Raw genomic sequence first — 21769 nt, 5'->3', positions numbered from 1 at the left:
TCGCTACGTACAGGCCGCTCAGTTTTCAGCCAAGGTTAAATAATAAAAGTAACTGAAAAATAAAATGTACAATTAAAGTCATTACGAATTCCGCACATGTTTTCAATACGTCAAAACGCTTATTTCAAAATCAAGCATAAGATTAAAAACAATAATGTCATATCGCGCAATCTAGTCTCGACGGCTCGCGACGAAAACGTCACAAAACTTCCACACCATAAGCACAGTTATGACGTTATAGCACTGAATATGTAAGACAATACTGATCGAACCAAAACATATCCAACTAGAAGCACAACCAGTTTATTCGTGCGAAAGGATCTAAATACACTGGTGTATTTATGTTGAATATTAAACTAAACCAAAGCTACTTGAGTCGTAACTACTAACCAAATATATAGATCAACAGGTCCTAGTTTATTGGCTATTGGGGATTATGTCATTGTGATTTTACATACGCGTCAAAGATCGGTTCGGAATAGAATAGAATAATAAATACGATGTCTAAAACGTGTTTGCGATTTTATAGCTAAGGTCGCGCGGTCGTCAGGCGTGTTATTAAAATGTAAGTAATGAATTAGCGCGCGAAATGTCTTCTAAGAGTCGTTGGGCAGCTGATGTTTGAATCCCGCAGGCGCGTACCAATTTTTTGTTTATAAAATACGTACATAACTCATGTTTCGAATGTTTTTTTTTATTGTTGAGATGGATAGGCGAGCTCACAGCTCACTTGGTGTTAAATGGTTACTGGAGCCCATAGACATCTACAACGTAAATGCGCCACCCACCTTGATATATAAGTTCTAAGGTCTCAGTATAGTTACAACGGCTGCCACACCCTTCAAAACGAAACGCATTACTGCTTCACGGCAGAAATAGACAGGGTGGTGGCACCCACCCGCGCGGTTTCACACGAGCACCTACCACCAGTATTTATATTGTTATCGTGTCTGTATTAATCTATACTAATATTATAAAGAGGAAAGATTTGTTTGTTTGTTTGTTTCGAATAGGCTCCGAAACTACTGGACCGATTTGAAAAATTCTTTTTCCATTAGAAGCCGACATTGTCCCTGATGAACATAGGCTACTTTTTTTTAATTTTTTTTTATTTTTATTTTTTGGTTTCATGTGTGTTTTAATGTTTCCGAAGCGAAGCGAGGGCGGGTCGCTAGTGAAAAATAAACAAATTTAACGTAAACAAAACACTATCCAATAAATGACTGAATTTGAACATGTTTATAAGACCGTATTTAAAAAATAATAATAATGGCGAGTCAGAAATATGTATATTAATTACGTTTCAAATGTAAAACAGCATCTTTATCGGTAAAGTTACGTATAATATGTCTATATACCATATACCTATACAGTATAACAGGACTTCATTGAGCGGTTGGTGGTGCAAGGGAATGTCGTGGGCAAAAGATCTCGCGGACGATCTCCAGCACGATGGACCGACCTCATAAAATCTGTGACTCACTCCAACATAAATGTTTGCTCTCACTCTGCGAAACATCGTGCCACATGGCGTCGCATCGCGAGAGCATCGGTATCGCAGGATCCGACTGATGCATGACCACGACCACTCTGTCAAGAGTGTACGAATAGGAAGAAGAATACAGTATAAAGGTACAAAGAACAGACTGAGACAGTTCCATTGTATACTATTGTAGAGTATAATACTATTATATATACATAAATATATAATTATGCTGCGCGTGATTAGTGCGCATCCTGTAGCGCAAGACTTAATCAATAATAATTATAATATTTGGATTTATTTTTCTATTGCTTTTAAATAGTACTATTGAAACCCGAAACCTGGCACAGCAATGTCCGTTATTTGTCATAATCATAATTATGATTCAGTCAATGCCAGTAAATGTAATAGAATGTTATTTTTGTCGTCTTTTAGCGCGCGTTTACCTAAAGTATTAAAAAAAAACAATGATTTTTTTTAAACTTTAAAGATTTTCTTAACTTGGCAAATGTGAAGAAAAAGTTTGCATTCAGATATTATATATATGTAGGTTAATTTGGGCCTTGTAAGAGCATTTTTTTTAAGATACAGCTTTATCGTGACGGGACATACGCAATATAAAGACACGCCTAGCGGTAGTCATAGTCTATCGACATGACAAAGTGCAGGTCTGTAACTAGATATCTTCAGACATGAGTCCAAAATCCTGATGTCTCAACCTTCAAACCAGAAGGCATCAGTGCTTCGCAGCAAAATATGGTTATAATCGTTTAACATCCAGTGAGAACTGAGCTTGACTACTCACGCCCCTCCACCTCCATTCGCCGCTTCCCAAACTTTATGGCCCGATTAGTTTCCCCCCTTTTGATGTTGCTGCATCGTTCCGACTTTCAGCAGCTCGTATGATACGTCATGGCTGCGTTCATATTCAAAGAAGTCTGGTTTTGGTCTATCCAGCGCATTGAACTCCTTCGTATCGACAAATTACTTTCTATTTTCCCAGCAAATATGGTTTCAAGAAGGTTCTCCCCAGGATTACGAGTTGGGTGACCAAAGAACTCAAATATCCTGCGTTAATTTGTGTATATAAATATCTCATTTTCCTACTGAGTTTAAGTTCGTGGAGTACTGATTTGTTTGCTGTACGAACCCGTATGTGCATTCTATGGAATATGGATTATTTCACACCAGCACCACATTTCAAACGTATTAAAGTGCTGGCAATCCCTGGGTTTCGATGTAGTCATCAGAGTTCTGAATCATCCTAAGTTATCCTCTTGTGCTCCTATGTTGTGTTGTGTATCCTCCACAACTAATGAAAAATTGGGAAACTAATGGAATAGGTCTGGCAACATTTCAGTTTGTGATATTTTTTTCGTTTATTCCACAAAATCGGACAAAAAAATATTTCGTAACTTTCGTGATTTCACTTCCAGCAATCTCGGGGTGGTCTGCGATCAAATAAATCTTAATGTTTTCCCAAACTTAACTTAATTAACAACCGAAAAAGAGAAAACAAAGGGACATTAAAATAAAATTTATAAATCGTGAAGCATTGAAAAAACTTTAAATTTTTCATCAATTAATCCGAAAACGGATCGGTCTGAAAATAAAGAATTTTTATGGCAACCCCGACGACGAGTAGCGCACGTAAAAACATCTGATGTAAAGCCGATATCATTTTAATTATATACCTAAGCGTGGTCAACATAAGGTTTTAATTATAATATTAAAGATGGATATTTTTGCCTCTAATTGATTAAATTGACAGAAATGGCCATCGAGCCTGTTTGTTTTTTATTTGTAGTCGACTTAAACTCAAGATTTTATACGCACTTCTAAATTAAAATGTATTGTTATCATATTTTAGACGCGAAAAACTAAATTAAGCGGTTCCACTATGTACTATATATAAGACTTACACTTGTCAATACACTTATGAAGTCTGAGACTTTTGGGCGGGAACGCGAGGAGTGAAGTTATGTGATTTGTTTAACTTTGTCTATTTAGTGTTTTTTCAGGTTTAAATGTTTAATAACGGTGGTTTATTAACTGCTTAGTATCTGTGAAAGTGCACAAATGTGGGAAAATGAAACAAAGCCGCTGAACGTAACTTCTCGGGATCCTCCAAAAAGTCCACTGAGAAAGTTTCAGTAGATGAACACCATTTTACTGAGATTATGTTTCATCCCATATCATCTCATCTCATTTCATTTCATGCCATGTTTCAAATTAATCAACTTCATTTCATTTCATAATATCATTTTTCGTATAAAAAAAATATATATTTAAGACTAGCTGACCCGGCAGACTTCGTAGTGCTTCAATACATAAATAGAAGACCTAAGCTTTTATATAAAATAATCTTAAAACAAACAAAAGGAATCCGTCCGACGAGGGACACATCAAAGGAAAAACAAAATTGTGATTTTTATTTATTCCGAGCATTTTCATATTTATCTACCTTTTATACCTTCTCTGGACTTTTACGAATAATTTAAGGCCAAAATTAGCCAAATCAGTCCAGCCGTTCTAGAGTTTTGACGATACTAACGAACAACAATTCATTTTTATATAAATAGATTAGGCTGTATGGCATAACAAGCCTTTGCCTTTCCAGTTGGAAAAAAAAACTGCTACTACTACTAATGAAGTCAGCGCCAAAATATCACAATAAGGTAACAAAATAAAGACCACGTAAACTTTTAATTGCGTTACAAATCGTAGATACGAAAACGTAAAGTTCAATGACATCCGACAGTCCCTTGCGTTTTCGTAAATGCTATATTGAAAACCGGCCAAGAGATCAGCGTTTAGAAAAATGACGATTTTATTATATGAATCTAGAATAAGATAAAGAATATAGTACTTTTTTAATTTATTTTTATGGCCTAGATGTGTGGACGAGCTCACAGCCCACCTGGTGTTAAGTGGTTACTGGAACCCATAGACATCTATAACGTAAATGCCGCCACCCACCTTGAGATATGAGTTTTAGGGTCTCAGTATAGTTGCAATGCGTTTCACAGCACCACCCTTCAAACCGAAACGCATTACTGCTTCACGGTAGAAATAGGCGAGATGGTGGTACCTACCCGTGCGGACTCACAAGTCATACCACCAGTACACAATAAATTAACTAGTGACCGCATTCTGAACCATGCGCTTTGGTCCGCCTTAAAATTTTATCATTAGAGCCATATAAGATACAAACGTAATCAGGTTTTTTAACTAAAGGCCCAATAAATTTGTATTCTTTGGTATGCAACAATCACGTAGCTTACCATAATAGGAAATTAAGAAAATTTCCGCTTGTCCATCAAACGCCCAATTTATGGCCGAACATACGAGTATAGCATCATTGACGAGATCTCTTAATTAAATATTAAAGGAAGTTAATTAGGTCTTTAATAATAAGGCATATGGTGAATCGGGGAAAGGGTCTGAAGACTTTATATCAGAAGACATGGGTGTAAGAGACCCTGGCGTAAAATAACAGCACCACATCTCTTTCCGTCGGTGCCATAAAAGGCGACCAAGGACCGGACATCGGACAATGATCAGACCCATTCTATGCTTATATATAACTAGTCAGGTCATAAGTATTGTCACACAGTAAAAACTTTTCTTTTAGAATGCTGGCCACAAAAAAGTTTATTGAATTCGAATTCCGAATTGTTCATGAAAATAAAAATGTATACTTTTAGAATTTTACTCATTTTTAAATATGGAGTGGACGCTTAAAGAAGACCGTGTTGCAGTTATTGCGTTGCATCGTTGCGGTTACGCGCCTATTCAAATTTTTAACATACTGAAAATTTTGAATATAACCAAAAGATTCGTTTATCGTACCATCAAACGATACAATGAAGACTCTAGTGTAGATGACAGGTCAAGAAGTGGTCGCCCTCGGTCTGTTAGGACTCCAGCAGTGATAAAAGCTGTGAAGGGGCGAATTCAAAGAAATCCCAAACGTAAGCAGAAACTGTTGGCCCTTCAGATGGGGTTAAGCAGAACCACGGTGAAAAGGGTGTTAAATGAAGACTTAGGGCTTCGAGCATATCGAAGAAAAACAGGACATCGTTTGAATGCTCGTCTAATGGACCTGAGACTGAAGAGATGCCGCGCTTTGTTGAAGCGGTACGCGGGAAAAAAATATCGGGAAATTATTTTTTCGGATGAAAAAATTTTTACCTTAGAAGAGAGCTACAACAAAAAAAAAGATAAGGTGTACGCACACAGTAGTGAAGAAGCAAGCAACCGTATTCCGCGTGTCCAACGAGGACATTTTCCATCCTCGCTCATGGTATGGTTGGGAGTTTCTTATTGGGGCTTAACAGAGGTACATTTTTGTGAGAAAGGTGTAAAAACAAATGCAGTTGTGTATCAAAATACAGTCCTGACGAACCTTGTGGAACCTGTTTCTCATACCATGTTCAATAACAGGCACTGGGTATTCCAACAAGATTCGGCGCCAGCTCATAGAGCGAAGAGCACACAAGACTGGCTGGCGGCGCGTGAAATCGACTTCATCCGGCACGAAGACTGGCCCTCCTCCAGTCCAGATTTGAATCCGTTAGATTACAAGATATGACAACACTTGGAGGAAAAGGCGTGCTCAAAGCCTCATCCCAATTTGGAGTCACTCAAGACATCCTTGATTAAGGCAGCCGCCGATATTGGCATGGACCTCGTTCGTGCTGCGATAAACGACTGGCCGCGCAGATTGAAGGCCTGTATTCAAATCACGGAGGTCATTTTGAATAAACTTTAGTGTCATAAGAATCTATGTTTTGTTAAGTTCATTTTGGTATATGAATGGTTACATAATGAATAAACTTGTTTCAATTATTTTACATTAAACATGTGACAGAATTTATGACCTGACTAGGTATACTTAATCTATACCACACGGCTCATGCCACTCATGATTGAACACTGAAGGAAAGTCACATGTGGTCGCGATCCTCAGCAGTGAGGAAACGATGAATAGGAAGAATTGCGATCACTAACCAGCATTTACTGGTACTAGAGAATATTGTAAATACACATGGGTAGGTCCTAATGTTCTGCGTATTTTTGTCACGAAGTCATAATTCCTTCCAGCTTGAAAGGAGAGATATAACGGATCTTCTACAATACCTTATGAAAAAAAAAGGTATTTCCTATCTGCTATTATCTATCTATCTATGTACATTAAAATAATAGCTAACAATTGAGAATGCATCGAATATATGCCGCCTAACAGGGTCAGATTAACATAGAGTTCTCACACACCACGACCCATAAATACAACACGGGCCACATACATATTCCCATCACGCGCGAATGGCAGGTTAAGTTCATCGCGCCAAATCAATAAGCTGAGTTCGAAGTCATCGCTAAGCGCTGGTGGATGAATTATTTAGCGACTAACTCTAAAGGATTTTGCTTCCTGGCACCGGTGGGCTATTTCTGCGCGAGACCATCATGCGTCAAGGACAACCGTTATCCTACAATTGACATACTTCGTCTTCGTGTCTTGTGGAGTGCGGTGACAGCACTTTGATGTCCGTGGACTCCGAAAACAGCGCAACATCAAGAACACCGTTAACGCAAACCAACTATCTATGCCAAAACATCGGTACGTATTCGGCATAAATATTATTGTCTCTAGTATACCAAAATCAGAAAGCCAAGATGGTACAACGATAGATTAAAATCCCACGCTGTGTGTTCCAATAAGGAATTGGGCCCGTTACTAAGTCATGGGTGAGGAATAACAGGATAATGGTGTCACGAGATGAGGTCGATAACATTCATAGATAAACAGCACACGAGAGAGTGGACGGCTTGGTCGTCGTAGCCACACAACACAGTTTATAATATCTTCAAACACTTTTAATTGCAACACCGATTATGAACAAAAGGCCTAATTAAATTTCCTTCAGTTCCACACTGTTTGATTTATTAGTCCGCATTCACTGATCCGAGCTGTCATTAAACGGCAATCAGCCAGCTCCACCTTCCGTCGGCGCCTCCGCCCCCTCACATCAGAGCAAGGTCACGCACTTCACTTTGTTTAAAATCATTCCGGCATACTTGGACTCCTATATGTCATAGCGTCTATACTGCAAAAGTATTAAAAAGATATTGAGTAGACCGATTCCTGGTCTAACTCACAAAATAAATATTAAGGACTCATTAGCTCAATCTGATGCTTCTTCAAGGACAGGTGAGAAAATTCCGAGAAAGCGGGTCGGTTGGAACTGCGCAAAAAATTATTTTTGGAAACACACCGAAATAATTAATTCGAACGAACTCCGCTTCGGCGGATGGGGTGCTTGCTGGTAATTATCGTTTTCCAGATCCAGCTCAAATAATTGCAGTTCGTACCCATATGTAATAAAAACGCTATTCGCCAATTAAAATACTGGTGGTTATGTCATTTTCGTTCCTGCCACAATCATACATTTTGACTTTGAAAACGATAAACTTAATCCGATTATTTAATATACTCCTAAGAGAGGCCATGACCAATGTCCAACTTAGCTTATTACCAGAATGGCGATCGTAAATAAAAGCTCACCGGACAATTCCGCCGATAACTGTACTATAAGCATTTGCAGAATTCAATTAATTGTCGTCCAAGGTCTACCCGTAAATGGCGTCTTATCTTCTATCAGCAATTAGCCGTTGAATAATTATTAGGAGTCGGCGCCTGCATTCCTGGCTCTGACAGTATTTGTCCTCTTTCTTGAAGAAATATTACATGTCCTTAATAAAGATCAATCGTGAACTGATTGCTAAAATGAGCAAATCAAATCGAATCAAAATTTTATTTATTCAACATAAATGAAAGTATACATACTTGTTGAACGTCAAAAAGAACTACCGACAATTCACAAAAACTAGCCTCCGTCCTGAGAAGAACTGGCAAGAAACTCAGCGGGCATGTCCTTTTTTTTAAATATTAGATAAAAAAATTAACATTCGATTTTTTTTTAAATATTCATTTTTACAATGAGTATTATAACGGAACAATTATTGCAATATTGAAATACCCGGAGCGAGTAACTCATTCCCACTTTTTGCAATTTTCTAAGCAGCGGTGAAGACGCTTTCTAGACACTTTATCGACAAACAAAAGTTGTGTGCCTATGTTAACAAAAACATTTACTGAAGCTCAACTTAAAATGCCTCTCGTGAAATGAACATCAAATGGAATTAAAATCGGGAACTTCAAAAAGGGTTTTTTGTTCTTACGCAGATTAAAATGTAATTAGGGCCAAGGTATTAGGGCTTAGGACCAGTTTTTGATGGTAATTACGAAGAGATGATGCAGCATTGAAAGTGCGTGTTTTGTTCCACAAATAATTTACAAAGGACTGCCGACTTTAGAAGCAAAGAATTTATCTTTCGCGTCGGCAGCTGATGCCCAGCAAAATTTGCTGTATTCGCTTTGGATATTAATGGCACCTTTATAACCCAGTATCCAAAATTTCTGTTTGTGTGTTTGTATTAATTGCGAATCGGCTTCAAGCCAATGTCCTTTTGACCTAGCGACTAGACACTTCTAAGTAGTAGCGTCTAGAGCTTTGATCATCTTGCTGTTTCAGTGACCTTGATTTTTACCACTTTAACGAATACCGGTGTCTTAGACCCTTGACTTTTGGGTTCTGGCTGAACTTATTTATGTGTCACATGTGTGTGTTTTATTTTTATTTTTTTATTGCTTAGATGGGTGGTCGAGCTCACAGCCCACCTGGTGTTAAGTGGTTACTGGAGCCCATAGACATCCACAGCGTAAATACGCCACCCACCTTGAGATACAAGTTCTAAGGTCTCAGGTATAGTTAAAACGGCTGCCCCACCCTTCAAACCGAAACGCATTACTGCTTCACGGCAGAAATAGGCAGGGCGGTGGTACCTACCCGTGCGGACTCACAAGAGGTCCTACCACCAGTAATAAGTTGTGCAGCATACAACTATATCTACCTTTGGCCTATTGCAGGTGGCTTAACTTTAATTTAAGAAATGAATGATAATAAAAATAAAAATATCTTTACTCGACAAACAAGAAATGCAATATTTTCGTGAATTACTTTTGAATGAACCGATTTGGATGGATGTGGCATAATTGGAAACTTCAGATCAGCCAGATTGACACTAGCATTTCTATGTCTTTAGCTCAGCCATTTACCGTTATAATTATTATTTAAATATTAATAACTAACATTTAATTTATTAATGTAATCTTTAAATTACAGGTGTTAAACTCCTAAAAAATGCGTAGTGATCGTCAACAGAATTTACAGTAGATAAAAACTACATTATGTAAAATTATTTGATAATTGTGTGGCAATTTTATTCAGCAAGCATACTTAGGACTTATAAAGCGAAACAGCATAATTGGAAAACAAAGAAACAAAATAATAACAATAATAGTTGGTGCTGTTGGTCAGGATTCCTATTTATTAATATAATTTACCATTTATAATACTAGAACTCTAATTAATTCCCGAAACTAGGATATGAATCAACAAATACGTAAAGCATTACTAAACAGGTGAAGATATAGATTACGCAGTAGAGAAGCTAGCGAGTTTGCTTACATATAAATATGTACTCCAAAAACAGAAAAAGTGCATCAAATAATATCCTATCCTTTTCTTTTTCATCTCACTATAATCCTTTCCTTTTCATCTCATTTTTAATCATTCATCTCTCGCTTGGGTAATAGTGAATTTAAGGTTAATTTTACAAAATAAATACACAGCGTAAATCAGCTCGATTCATCCAAATGAGTAATACTGGATCTCGCACAACAGCGTGACTCACTTACTCAGCTATTCAGACTGATTTAGAGGAAGTTTAGTTTTTAGAAATTAACTAGCTGTCTTGTTGGCAGCGTAAGCGAACAATACTATAACATATTCTTGAATGATTGGCTTTTGTTAGCACTAATCATGGGGTCCTCCTACTTGCGTTATATTCCTCACTGCTGAGAGTCGCGACCACCTTACTGTATACATCGGGTACACTTGCAAAATTTTGGAACCCACAAGGCTATCGTATATATCATTATTGTCAATGTCTCAATGATACCTTTAGCATTTCTTTTATTGGACGAGCGCTCGGTCCATTTTTTGTTAAGTGGCTATCGACTTCACAACACGATGTTAGCGGCACTCATCTTAGAGATATCAGGTCAAAACCTCAATTGCTTAAGCTGTCCTAACTTACCCTGTTCAATAGGGACCATATGACGGATTCGCGGCAGAAATAAGCAGTATTTTGGGACCTACCTTCGAACTTATAATTACACTAGCTGGCACGGCAAACGTTGTTTTGCCATATAAATTATTTCTAGAAAAGATAAATGACCTAGATACCGACTAGAGCGCCATCTGCCGGGCTGATTTGTGAATCTAAACCATTCTGAAATCCACTTGAAGGTACACAGAAAATTTCATTAAAATCGATCCAGCCGTTTAGGAGGAGTTCAGTGATAAACACACGCACAGAAGAAATATATATAAAGATATATGTACATATTACATAACACGATGATAGTCCTTCGCCGTAGAAGTCATTGGTGAAGACGTATTTACATACATGTGTATTTCCATAGATACATGGGTATTTGTATGCGGGCTTCCAGTAGTACAGTTTTGATTGATCAATATATTTATCAGTAACTATACAACATATTTTTACTGGTTGTTGAACCTCTTGTGAGTCCGCACGGGTACATAGGTACCACCGCCCTGCCTATTTCTGTTGTGAAGCAGTAATGCCTTTCGGTTTGAAGGGTGGGGCAGCCGTTTTAACTATACTGAGACTTTAGAACTCTTGTTTCAAGGTCTTCTTCTATATCGTTCCGTCACTACTGAGGATCGCGACCACATGTGACGTTCTTTCGCTGTGTTCGATCATGGATGGCATGGACCGCATGGTACAGACTACCACCAGGTGCTTCTCTTACTAGATCTGGCTGGTGTTCAAGATGGATGGCAGCATTTACATTGTAGATGTCTATGAGCTTCGGTAACCATTTAACACCAAGTAGGGCTCGTCCACCTATGTATGCAATAAAAAAAATTAAAAAATGACCCAACTCATCGCCGTAACGCAGTCTCGTGTTGCGTTTTTTCGTCTTTCTGTACGTTTTTTTTAGAAACGCATCGTAAAGTTTACGAAATAATAAGCGAGCGTACCCGAGGGTCATCTTACGACAAACCAGTAGTCGGACGCCGCCCGCTAATGCAAACTTACAACACGACTCAAGGCTGTTAGAGCCTTAACAAGTGCTTCATTTGCATTACTAATAACATATATGGACGTTTCAAACGGTTTTTATATTCTAGTTTTGGTTAAAATATAATATGTAACACGAGCGAACGAACCCTTCATCCCACGGCTCTTAAGAAATCTCTTATTTACATTTTATTTTATATTATTTTATTCTATCATGAATAGTTTTCGCAGGGCACGCGATGTAAAGAATATTTTAGGTATTTTTTTTACACCTTGTGTTACATTATTAGAGTTTTTAGTAAGTATCCGTAATTTTTTTCAAAAAAGATTATAGCCTATGTCACTTGGGAATAGTGTAGCTTCCAAACAGTGAAAGAATTTTTCAAATCGGTTCAGTAGTTTCGAAACCTATTCAATACAAACAAACAAACAAATCTTTCCTCTTTATAATATTAGTATAGACTAAGCTTAATATCTTCAGTAATTGATCATCATCATCAGCCTGTATGTCTTCACGGCTGGATGTATGTAGGCCTTTACAGTAGACCGCCACAATTAGCGGTCTTTCGTCTTGTGCATCCAATCTCTTCTCACATATAGCCCCAAGTCACCAGTCCACCGGGCAGGGAGAAGCCCAACGCTGCGCTTACCGGTACATAGTCTCAAGTTCAGAATGTGCATTGCCATCAGCATGGTGTTTCACGTATTTTCAGCCCATTGCCACTTCAGCTTGCTAATCTTTAGAGCTATGTCCGTTACTTCGGTTCTTCAACGGATTTCCTCTTTTATGATTCGATCCATCATAAAAACTCCGAGCACACCACTTTCCGTAAGCAGTTTTATAATAATAATAATAATAATAATAAATATTTACTAACAATCACGCCACGTTAACTGGTCCCGTGCTAAGTTCGTAAAGAACTTGTGTTACAGGTACCAGATAACGGAAATAAATGTAAGATTTTTATTATACACATACATATATTTAATATACATCCATAACCCTGGAAAAGACATTTATATTTATCATACAAATATCTTCCCTTGGCGGGATTCGAACCCGCGACCCCCTTGTGTAGTGACCATGTCACTTACCACTACACCAGACGGTCGTTTTGAACTTACGAACTGCTTTATTAATTGTATTTCTTTAATTATATTCAATCTTGCTCAACACACTGCCAGACAGGGGCTTATCGATTAACCAATGACAAGCGTGTAATCTGACAGAACGGTTTGTCAAAAGTCAAGTGCGCTTTTGACGTTGACTTTTGCTCGGAGTGATGAAATTCCCATGTTTGTTGTTCGCGGAGTCAGATAACAGTTCAAAATCAGACGGACGGCATTCTTATGTTGTAATGGAAGTAGGCCCAACAGGATAGTTAACTTGTAGATAAGACAGGAAAATCATTTGGATCTGGCAAAGATCAGCAATGCCAGCTGCTGCCTATCACAGACGCGTACATAATATAATTATCCAAACAATAGACATACACTTTCCCAGAGAGAATTATAAGAAAGATTACTATAAGTATTTACGACTTATCTATTCACCCACGGTCACTGGCTTCATACAAAGGAAATATCAATTGGTTCTCGACCCCTTTACCGTATTGGATTAGGGTATGTATTATCGCGGGAACTATCTTATCCTATTGATAACAGCCGTGTTACATGTCAAGTGTTCGTATAGTTTTGATAAACAGTCGTACCTATCAGTCGATTCGCTAATGTTTGTGAATCCCTTGAGAAAGTAAAATATGGAAAATTTATAAAACCTGCCTGAAGAATAGCTAAGGTTGATATAAATACTATCCAGCAGTGCTACCGTCCAGTAGATCAAAGATCACAGACAGGTACTATTTATTCTAAATAAAAATTCGTAGCGCATGAAACCAGGTGCAAAATAACTAAAATCAGATCAGAAGAAAGATGGATTAAAGATTTCCCAAACATTACCGGTAGAGTTATATCTGCGAAAGACATTTTAAGGGGGCCTAGACCTGAAATGGTCAACACCAGTCAAGCGAGGTCCACTCATGTACCATAGCTGATGAAGTGACGTCATACCTTATAAATATTAAAACTTTTGTATTTAGTAAACAAAATTGCGTGAAATATAAGACAGTTAAACATAATTATCACTAAACTTACCCTGCACAAAGCGACGCCCGTGTCGAGTCTGTCGAGGAAGTTATCAGCGGTGATCCTGAGTTCGGGGTACAGCACGGTCAGCCATTCAGCCAGGTCCTCCTTCATAGCGTAGAGGTACTCCTCCGATGATTTGAACGGCCTGAAGGGCCGAGCCTCCAGGAGTACGGCACCAGCGCTCGCCATTTTTAATTTGTGATCAACACACGGACATAACTGGTTCTGAAACAAGGAAATTATATTTTTAACGCTAATCATACCGACACTTTCTGGTACCTATTTCTATCTTAGCGGGTAGATAACGATATACGACAAGCATTACTCAAAATAAACAAAACAAAACAACAACAAAAATTATAACTGTACATTAATTGTTAAGAAAAAGGCATGATGAAGTCAAATTTGCAAAAGTTCAAAATTGGTCATTTGACCCGTTATGGTACGCTTAGTGTTAATCAGCTGCTCTTGACACTCTACCAGTATCGACTGTACTGAAATTGTACTATAACTTCTATGTGACCACGAAAACTACGTATTAGTAACCGATCTTGTGATCCTTGGACTGTAAACATGCCCCGCAATTTTACTTAAGTTAATTTTAATTCAAGCAATGAAGCTTGTTGCATCTTCCAAGCACTCCAGGTAGTATGCATGCATCTTCCATACTACCTAGAGCCACTGCGTTCATCTACAGTTCGTATCCAGAGATCTTTTTCGCCACGTGCCCTACGGCTTTGGAATGAGCTCCCCTCCACGATGTTTCCCGAGCGCTATGACATGTCTTTCTTCAAACGAGGCTTGTGGAAAGTAATTAATGGTAGGTAACGAATTGGCTCTGCCCTTGACATTGTTGAAGCCCATGGGTGACGGTAACCACTCACCACCGGGTGAGTATGGGCCGTATGCTCTCTGCCTACAAGGGCAATAAATAATAATAAAGTGAGTTGTTTCAGCGTATTTTTTTAACCTTTAATATCTGGCGTTAGTTTTATTTATTTATGTAATAGGGTAAAACCTGGATAGATGCCGCAGCGGGATAGGTGCCTCATGTTCTAAAAACCTAACTTCCCGCACTCATGACAAAAAATTAATTTAATAAGTAGGAACCACAGTTACCCTATACCTTATGTACCATTTGACAATCGCGTGGTGACGAAGTGTTTTCCTCGTGCATGTAATTTTCTCCGCGCGGAATTTCACGAACACGTCAAAGATTTAAAGGTTAGTATTTAGCGTTGTATAACTTTAGAATTAGTGTAAAATTCCATTATATTTTTTACTACGTGAATATATTGGTTCATTGAGTCTGCATCTAGGTGTAAATAAATGCTATTATGTTTATAATTTATTTACAAAAAAATTGGGTATCTATCCTTATCACAAAGGATAGTTGCCCTGATTTTTTGGGGTATAGGTACCTTTAGGGGCATCTATCCCTCCATACTCTGTCATTTCAGAATATAGCAGAAATATGCCACGAAAACATAAAACACAAACAAATGATTTACAGTTCAAGCAGCGAAGATGAAGACAATCCACTTAACTATAAAATGAAAGGAAATAAAACAATAGATTTGTCCCTAAAGAAATCTAAGGGATAAACCTAAAACGCATATCTGCATTAAATGTTTTGAAAACTATAAAAATACGAAGTCGCAATCCGACTGGATTCAATGTTTAATGTTTCAGAACTAGCTACATGAAACGTGTTTTTCAGAAATGATGTAGAAGATGTGGAAAATTGAAAGCACTATCCAGTTAAACTTCAATTGGACAAAATAATAAAGATATCTTTATTGTGTTAATTTAATATAAAAAAAATATGATTTTGCAATGTATACATCGACACTTAATGCGAATATTTTATAAACAATTCAGAATTTATATTTTTGTTGAATAAATATTTGTAAAATTTAATTTAATAAAAAAATAGGATAATGCATGTTGAAACTAAAAAAAATGCAGTTTAGCTTACGCTTACTTAACGCTTTAAAAATTTAATTATGATCATTTGTGTGATATGAGAAATATCTTTTAATTATAAACATTCAAAGACTTAAAAAATACAAAATATTTTTTATTATTATGACCCATGTTTCTTGGAGACAATTGCTCTGTTAGGAATAGAACTTCTTAATATTTGGTTTGGTTTTTTCGTTTACACGGTATAAAGGGCATCTATCCTGCACTGCAGGCATCTATCCTACTCAGTATTTTCTTGGTGGGGCAACTATCCATACAGGTAGGCATCTATCCTCCAAAAAAAGGTTCTACGAAAAACGAATTTCTGCAAAATCTGTATTTGATAGGTTAAAAAAAATGTATACTAATTAAACATAAAGGATTGAGCTAACTACATTAATAGAAATTATTTGTGTAAAACTAATATTTTCAAAATTACATGACTATTTCAAAAAGTGGGGCATCTATCTCGGCTTTACCCTATACCAAAACCTAGATGCGGCACAATACTAAGATTACAATCAGCTTAATAAGGCTAATGAGTAATTTTAATTTAACGAAAACTAAGTCGAGAATAAAGTCCAGTGACCTTATTTAGTGTATATTAACGCTAAACACTTTGTTTGTGTGTGCTTTAGTTACATCACCATCACTGTAACACTATTTAGAATATGGTAAACACTACACTAAGTCAAAAGGCTTAGTTCTCTTCAGTTTTCTCAGTAAGATACCTGAATCCTTTCAACTATCGCGGTAAAAGTATCTTACTTGTGAATCCAGGTAAACTTTTTACGAAATTTTATCCAAATCCCTTCATCAATTCTTTACGTGGCTGAGAGACAAATATACATTTATTTATAATATAATAGACAGCATAAAATTAAGGACAGCATAAAATTATCTCTTCTTCTTTTTCGCCACCTTATCCCACTAGATGGGGTTGGCACAGCTAATTTTTATTTTTTATTTTTTTATTGCCTAGATTTGTGGACGAGCTCACAGCCCACCTGGTGTTAAGTGGTTACTGGAGCCCATAGACATCTACAACGTAAATGCGCCACCCACCTTTAGATATAAGTTCTAAGATCTCAGTGTAGTTACAACGGCTGCCCCACCCTTCAAACCGAAACGCATTACTGCTTCACGGCAGAAATAGACAGGGTGGTGGTACCTACCCGCGCGGGCTCACAAGAGGTCATACCACCAGTAAAACTTCGCAAGCTACTTCTGAGAAAAAACTACCAAATTTAAAATACTACTCCGGCTTCACGTAACACATAAATCTCAATGGCTAGACGTTAATTACCCGTAGTTTGTCAACGTTTTATAACGACGCATGACACCATCAAACAATCAGTTCCATTATAGAAATGCTCTTTCATTAGATTCAATTGGTAGACCGAATCGCAGGCGATCGCTATCTAGAGTTCGTCGCTTCAATAACGACTCTACTAAGTTAGTAGAGTTTGTAATTAATAAAATAACATCCTTCTCGTGTTTCAGAAACAATACGGTGCTTGTATTACGTAAAGTATTAAAATATCGCCACATTTTCACGGCTGATGTCTAAAGTTAACGCCAGGTAAACTGTGGGTCTGGACAAATAAAAAAAATAAAAAAAAATAGATGCGCATTCATCTAACCTTTACTAATTTAAAAAGATTCGAATTGTCTATACGTGAAATTTTCAATTAGACATTACAGGCTTATTATTAAAAAAAAAAACAATTTTCACCGTCTCCGATCATGCAAGACTTGACGCAACTAACCATTACATTAACCACAGTCTTGCTGGTAGCAGGATGGTGATAACCGACGGTAACCGTCCACGGATGGCCACCCGCGATGGCTGACTGATCAGCTTTCCCGTGGCACGCTCACGTACCGTGTAAACACATCTTATGAAACATTGCAGCCGTATTGAGCACGAAATCATTTTCAAAATCTTTCTCGATAACTGGTGGTAGGACCTCTTGTGAGTCCGCACGGGTAGATACCACAACCCTGCCTATTTCTGCCGTTAAGCAGTAACGCGTTTCGCTTTGAAGGGTGGGCAGCCGTTGTAACTAAACTGAGACCTTAGAATTCATATCTCAAGGTGGGTGGCATATTTAGGCTGTAGATGTCTATGGGCTCCGGTAACCACTAAACACCAGGTGGGCTATGAGCTCGTTCACCCATATACGCAATAAATAATAACTTGAAACCATAGGTTCCATATATTTTAAGGAAGTTTGAAGATTTGGCTAATTTTGGTCTTGAATTATTTGTGGAAGTCCAGAAAAGGTTTAAAAGGTAGATAAATATGAAAATGCTCGGAATTAAATAAAAATAACAATTTTGTTTTTCCTTTGATGTGTCCCCCGTCGGGCGGATTCCTTTTGTTTGTTTTAAGTTTATTTTATAAAAAAGTTTAGGTATTTTATTTATCGATTGAGACACTACGAAGTCTGCCGGATCAGCTAGTAATAAATAAAATCTGTAGAAGCGTACTTTTGGTGGGAGGTACGCCACAACCTCACTACTCTTTGCCACCATGCTTTTTACGCTGTTACATTTACAGTTTTCCCGTGTAATAAATATACAATCGTGACGTAACAAGTGTACTCTTCGTTCCGGAGATGTTTTTGTAACGAAAACCCGTTGCTCTCAAAGGAAAATGATGAATAATACCTTCAAATAACGATTTAGGTTAAAACAGTGATTCACGGGATCTCCACGAAGGATCACGCGTTACACAAAAAGTTACTATTATTAGAAGTGAATCAAACTTTTCGTTCATTCATTGAACTGTGTCAGTTACTCATCAGAGACGCCGGGCACTAACATATGCCATCATCGCGCCCAACTCTACTGAAGAAGTCATTAAAGTAATTGATTTGCAGCATTATATCCGCCCTAAGCGATGAAGGTCATGTCATGTCCTTCTTCAAACGAGGCTGGTGGAGAGTATTAAGCGGTAGGCTGCATCTTGGCTCTGCCGCTGGCATTGCTGAAGTCCATCGGCGACGGTAACCACTCACCATCAAGTGAGCCGTATGCTCGTCTGCCTACAAGGGCAATAAAAAAAAATGTGTGTGTGTGCAAGTCACACACGGTAGAAGTGAATCTTATAAAATATAAAAATAATCGCAAGGGTCAACCACTCCGCAGTGTAATGGAGCAGCCGCATCAGGGGGAACCGCCTGCATGATCACGGTATTTCGGCGCCAGGTAGGTATGATTTAGCAAGAGAAATATGAGAACGTCTATCAACTGTGTAACATCTCGTCACTGCGATTCAGGAATTCTTGAATTACATGCAACGACATCTGTTGATATCAAAATAAATAGAAATAAAATAAACATGGCGCGTAACAGAAGAAATTAAGATGGCGCGTAACCGAAAAACGTTACATACGTTTTTTCCTCCCTACGTCGATAAAGAAGTTTCACTTCAAAAAGGTGTCAATTAAGCTGTGCCCCTGTCATTACTGATGTCCATCGCTAACCAATCACCATCAGGTGTACTGTATCCCCGTTCATCTATTAAAGTAATCAGAAAGACATTTGATACACGGTTTCAGCAAATGGGTTCTGCATTAAAAATAATGCTGAGACGTTTAGATCTTCCGCTGTAAGTTGTCGTATAAAATCTTCAAAGTGCCCTTTCATACAACACGAGTACACCGTGCGCGTATGTCGTAAGTAACGTCAGACAATGTGCGGATCCGCTGCGGTTACGCAACGACACGCTCGGCCGACTTCCGTTGTCGCGCGCGTAACGACAGCAAAACAAACACGAAAAGTTTTTTTTTTTTTTTGTTATTGCTTAGATGGATGGACGAGCTCACAGCCCACCTGGTGTTAAGTGGTTGCTGGAGCCCATAGAAATCAACGACGTAAATGCGCCACCCACCTTAAGATATAAGTTCTAAGTTCGCAAGTATAGTTACAAGTCTAGTAATAGTAACGCTGATACATTTGGTATGTTTTAATTTTGTAATATAATGTTGTTCCATCATCCGGGAAGTCGTGGAATATGACCAAGTGTTTACATGAGCAAAAGTTACCTGCCGGAAGGAAGCAGCAACTTTGATGACTTCATAAAATAATAGAGTTGCTTTGAACGCAGATAAGACCACCTTTTTGATGGCTGATGGTGAACGATGATTATAGATCCTGTACCTGTCGCTTAAGAGTCTTATTTTGAAGTTTGACATCGAGACAGAACTTGGAAAGAGAAAATTGACGAGGCTCCTTCTGCGCATCTTTTTGTTCTACCTTAACCGACATTTCAGAATAATATTTCTTTATTTATTTATTGAATATATTTTGTACACACAGCTGTTAGAAGAAACACAACAATAAGAATACAGAGTACAAGGACACTACTTATTTCATGTTGAAATCTCTTCCAGTAGGCCCGTAGAAGGAAAGAAGAATTAGGAACACAAACCTAGTGTATACAGTAAACGTTATATATAAAGTTACATATGTGTTTAAAATTGATCTAAAAACAATCGAGGTATCGAATTTCGTTGTAAAAGGCACTTTGCAATTCGTTTGATACGTCCTTTGACTTTGATAAATACATTTTCCTGCAAACGGTTCTTTAACTAGGCTAATCTGTTTACAAGGCACCCACAACGCTGTTTTTACAAGTCGCTGCTCAGCGCTGACATAAAGCGTTTTAAAGTTGTTCTCCGTGGGAAAATATCGCTCGTAAGTAGCCCTACGTGGTGTGTGACGACGACATGTGGACGAAACAATAAATATAACTAGTCGTCCCCGCAGAAGTCGAAATTCGACTATAGTTAATTGAAATTAAAAGTTTAAACATTATTATGGTTCTATTGTCAAACAGTATTATACTTCTATAATAATACAGATATTATTGATTTAATGTATCTTTTATGCATTATTTAAAAAAAAAGATTAGCATTCTGCACTTCTTCTCTATGTTCTCTATAAGTGTGGGAAATTTTTCGTAAAAAGGGGTACATAGTTTTTGCTTCACGTATTAATATATAGATAATCAATGCTACTTTTTTTGGGAAGAGAGTTTAAGTTGGCTAGGGCTAGGAACGATAGTTTATCCATATATCTTTTCATCGGATCTTCTAAGGAGGTCACGATTTCGATCTAATGTTAGATTCAGAGCAGCACTGCTCTAGCTAGGCCCACTGTTAGCAAATCCTATCAGATTGAGCCCGTGAGCTCACCTGCCACAAGTTACGAGCATTAGCTGTTGTTAAAATAATCACGTGGCCACTTCGGAACGCTGTTTTCCACCTTACTGTATTGTTACGCTGAGAAATCGTGCATAAAGTAAACACGCGTGAACTACTCAACCGATAGTAAGGTGACGATAAGACTTATCAAGTTAAGCGATGCGAATCTAATCGTCCTCATTGTGATTAAATGGCGTTTACAGGACGCTTCGATAAGTAAGTACCAATTCTATTTCTGCGCCGCTTCGATTTCTTTTCCGTACCTACTGCTTCGTGAAGTCAAGGGGTTGTGCTAGCTTCCCGAATGTGTAGGTCAACTCACGGGCTCAGTCTGAGAGGATCTGCTAACACTAGCCTTAGCAAGAGTAGTACCTAGTTCGCAGAGTCTACTATCGAATTGCGGCCCACTGAGAATCCGGTCCGGTCCGGAGATCCGGTGAGAAACTCATTGGTTTGTTTCTGTGGTTAAGTTAGAGATATATGTTCTAAGGTCTCTAAGGTCTCAAGTATAGTTACAACGGCTGCCCCACTCTTCAAGCCGAAACGCATTACTGCTTCACGGCAGAAATAGGCAGGCTGGGGGTACCTACCCGTGCGGACTCACAAGAGGTCCTACCACCAGTAAAAACCACCTACCACTAGTAATGATTACTCGCTTTTTGTAAAACTAAAAAGCGAGTAATCGTTTGAATTCACAGAAAAATTCCTAACCGTTACGTTA

General features: G+C 38.0%; 1 protein-coding gene across 2 annotated transcripts in view; it reads right to left on the bottom strand.

Annotated features, from left to right (window-relative positions):
* pigs (GAS2-like protein pickled eggs) overlaps nucleotides 1-21769 on the bottom strand; it is a 149650-nt gene that overhangs the window by 57531 nt on the left and 70350 nt on the right. For both annotated transcript variants that reach the window (XM_089733801.1, XM_028178655.2), the window contains exon 2: nucleotides 13877-14095. In XM_089733801.1, the coding sequence (XP_089589927.1) occupies nucleotides 13877-14059 (183 nt within the window). In that variant the 5' untranslated portion in view covers nucleotides 14060-14095. The remainder of the gene's footprint in view (nucleotides 1-13876; nucleotides 14096-21769) is intronic.

This window comes from Bombyx mandarina, chromosome 16 (genome assembly GCF_030267445.1).
Source record: "Bombyx mandarina strain Sakado chromosome 16, ASM3026744v2".
Classification (NCBI taxonomy): domain Eukaryota; kingdom Metazoa; phylum Arthropoda; class Insecta; order Lepidoptera; family Bombycidae; genus Bombyx; species Bombyx mandarina.
Note: the sequence above shows the minus strand (reverse complement) of the source record. Positions and strands in the feature narration are given on the sequence as shown.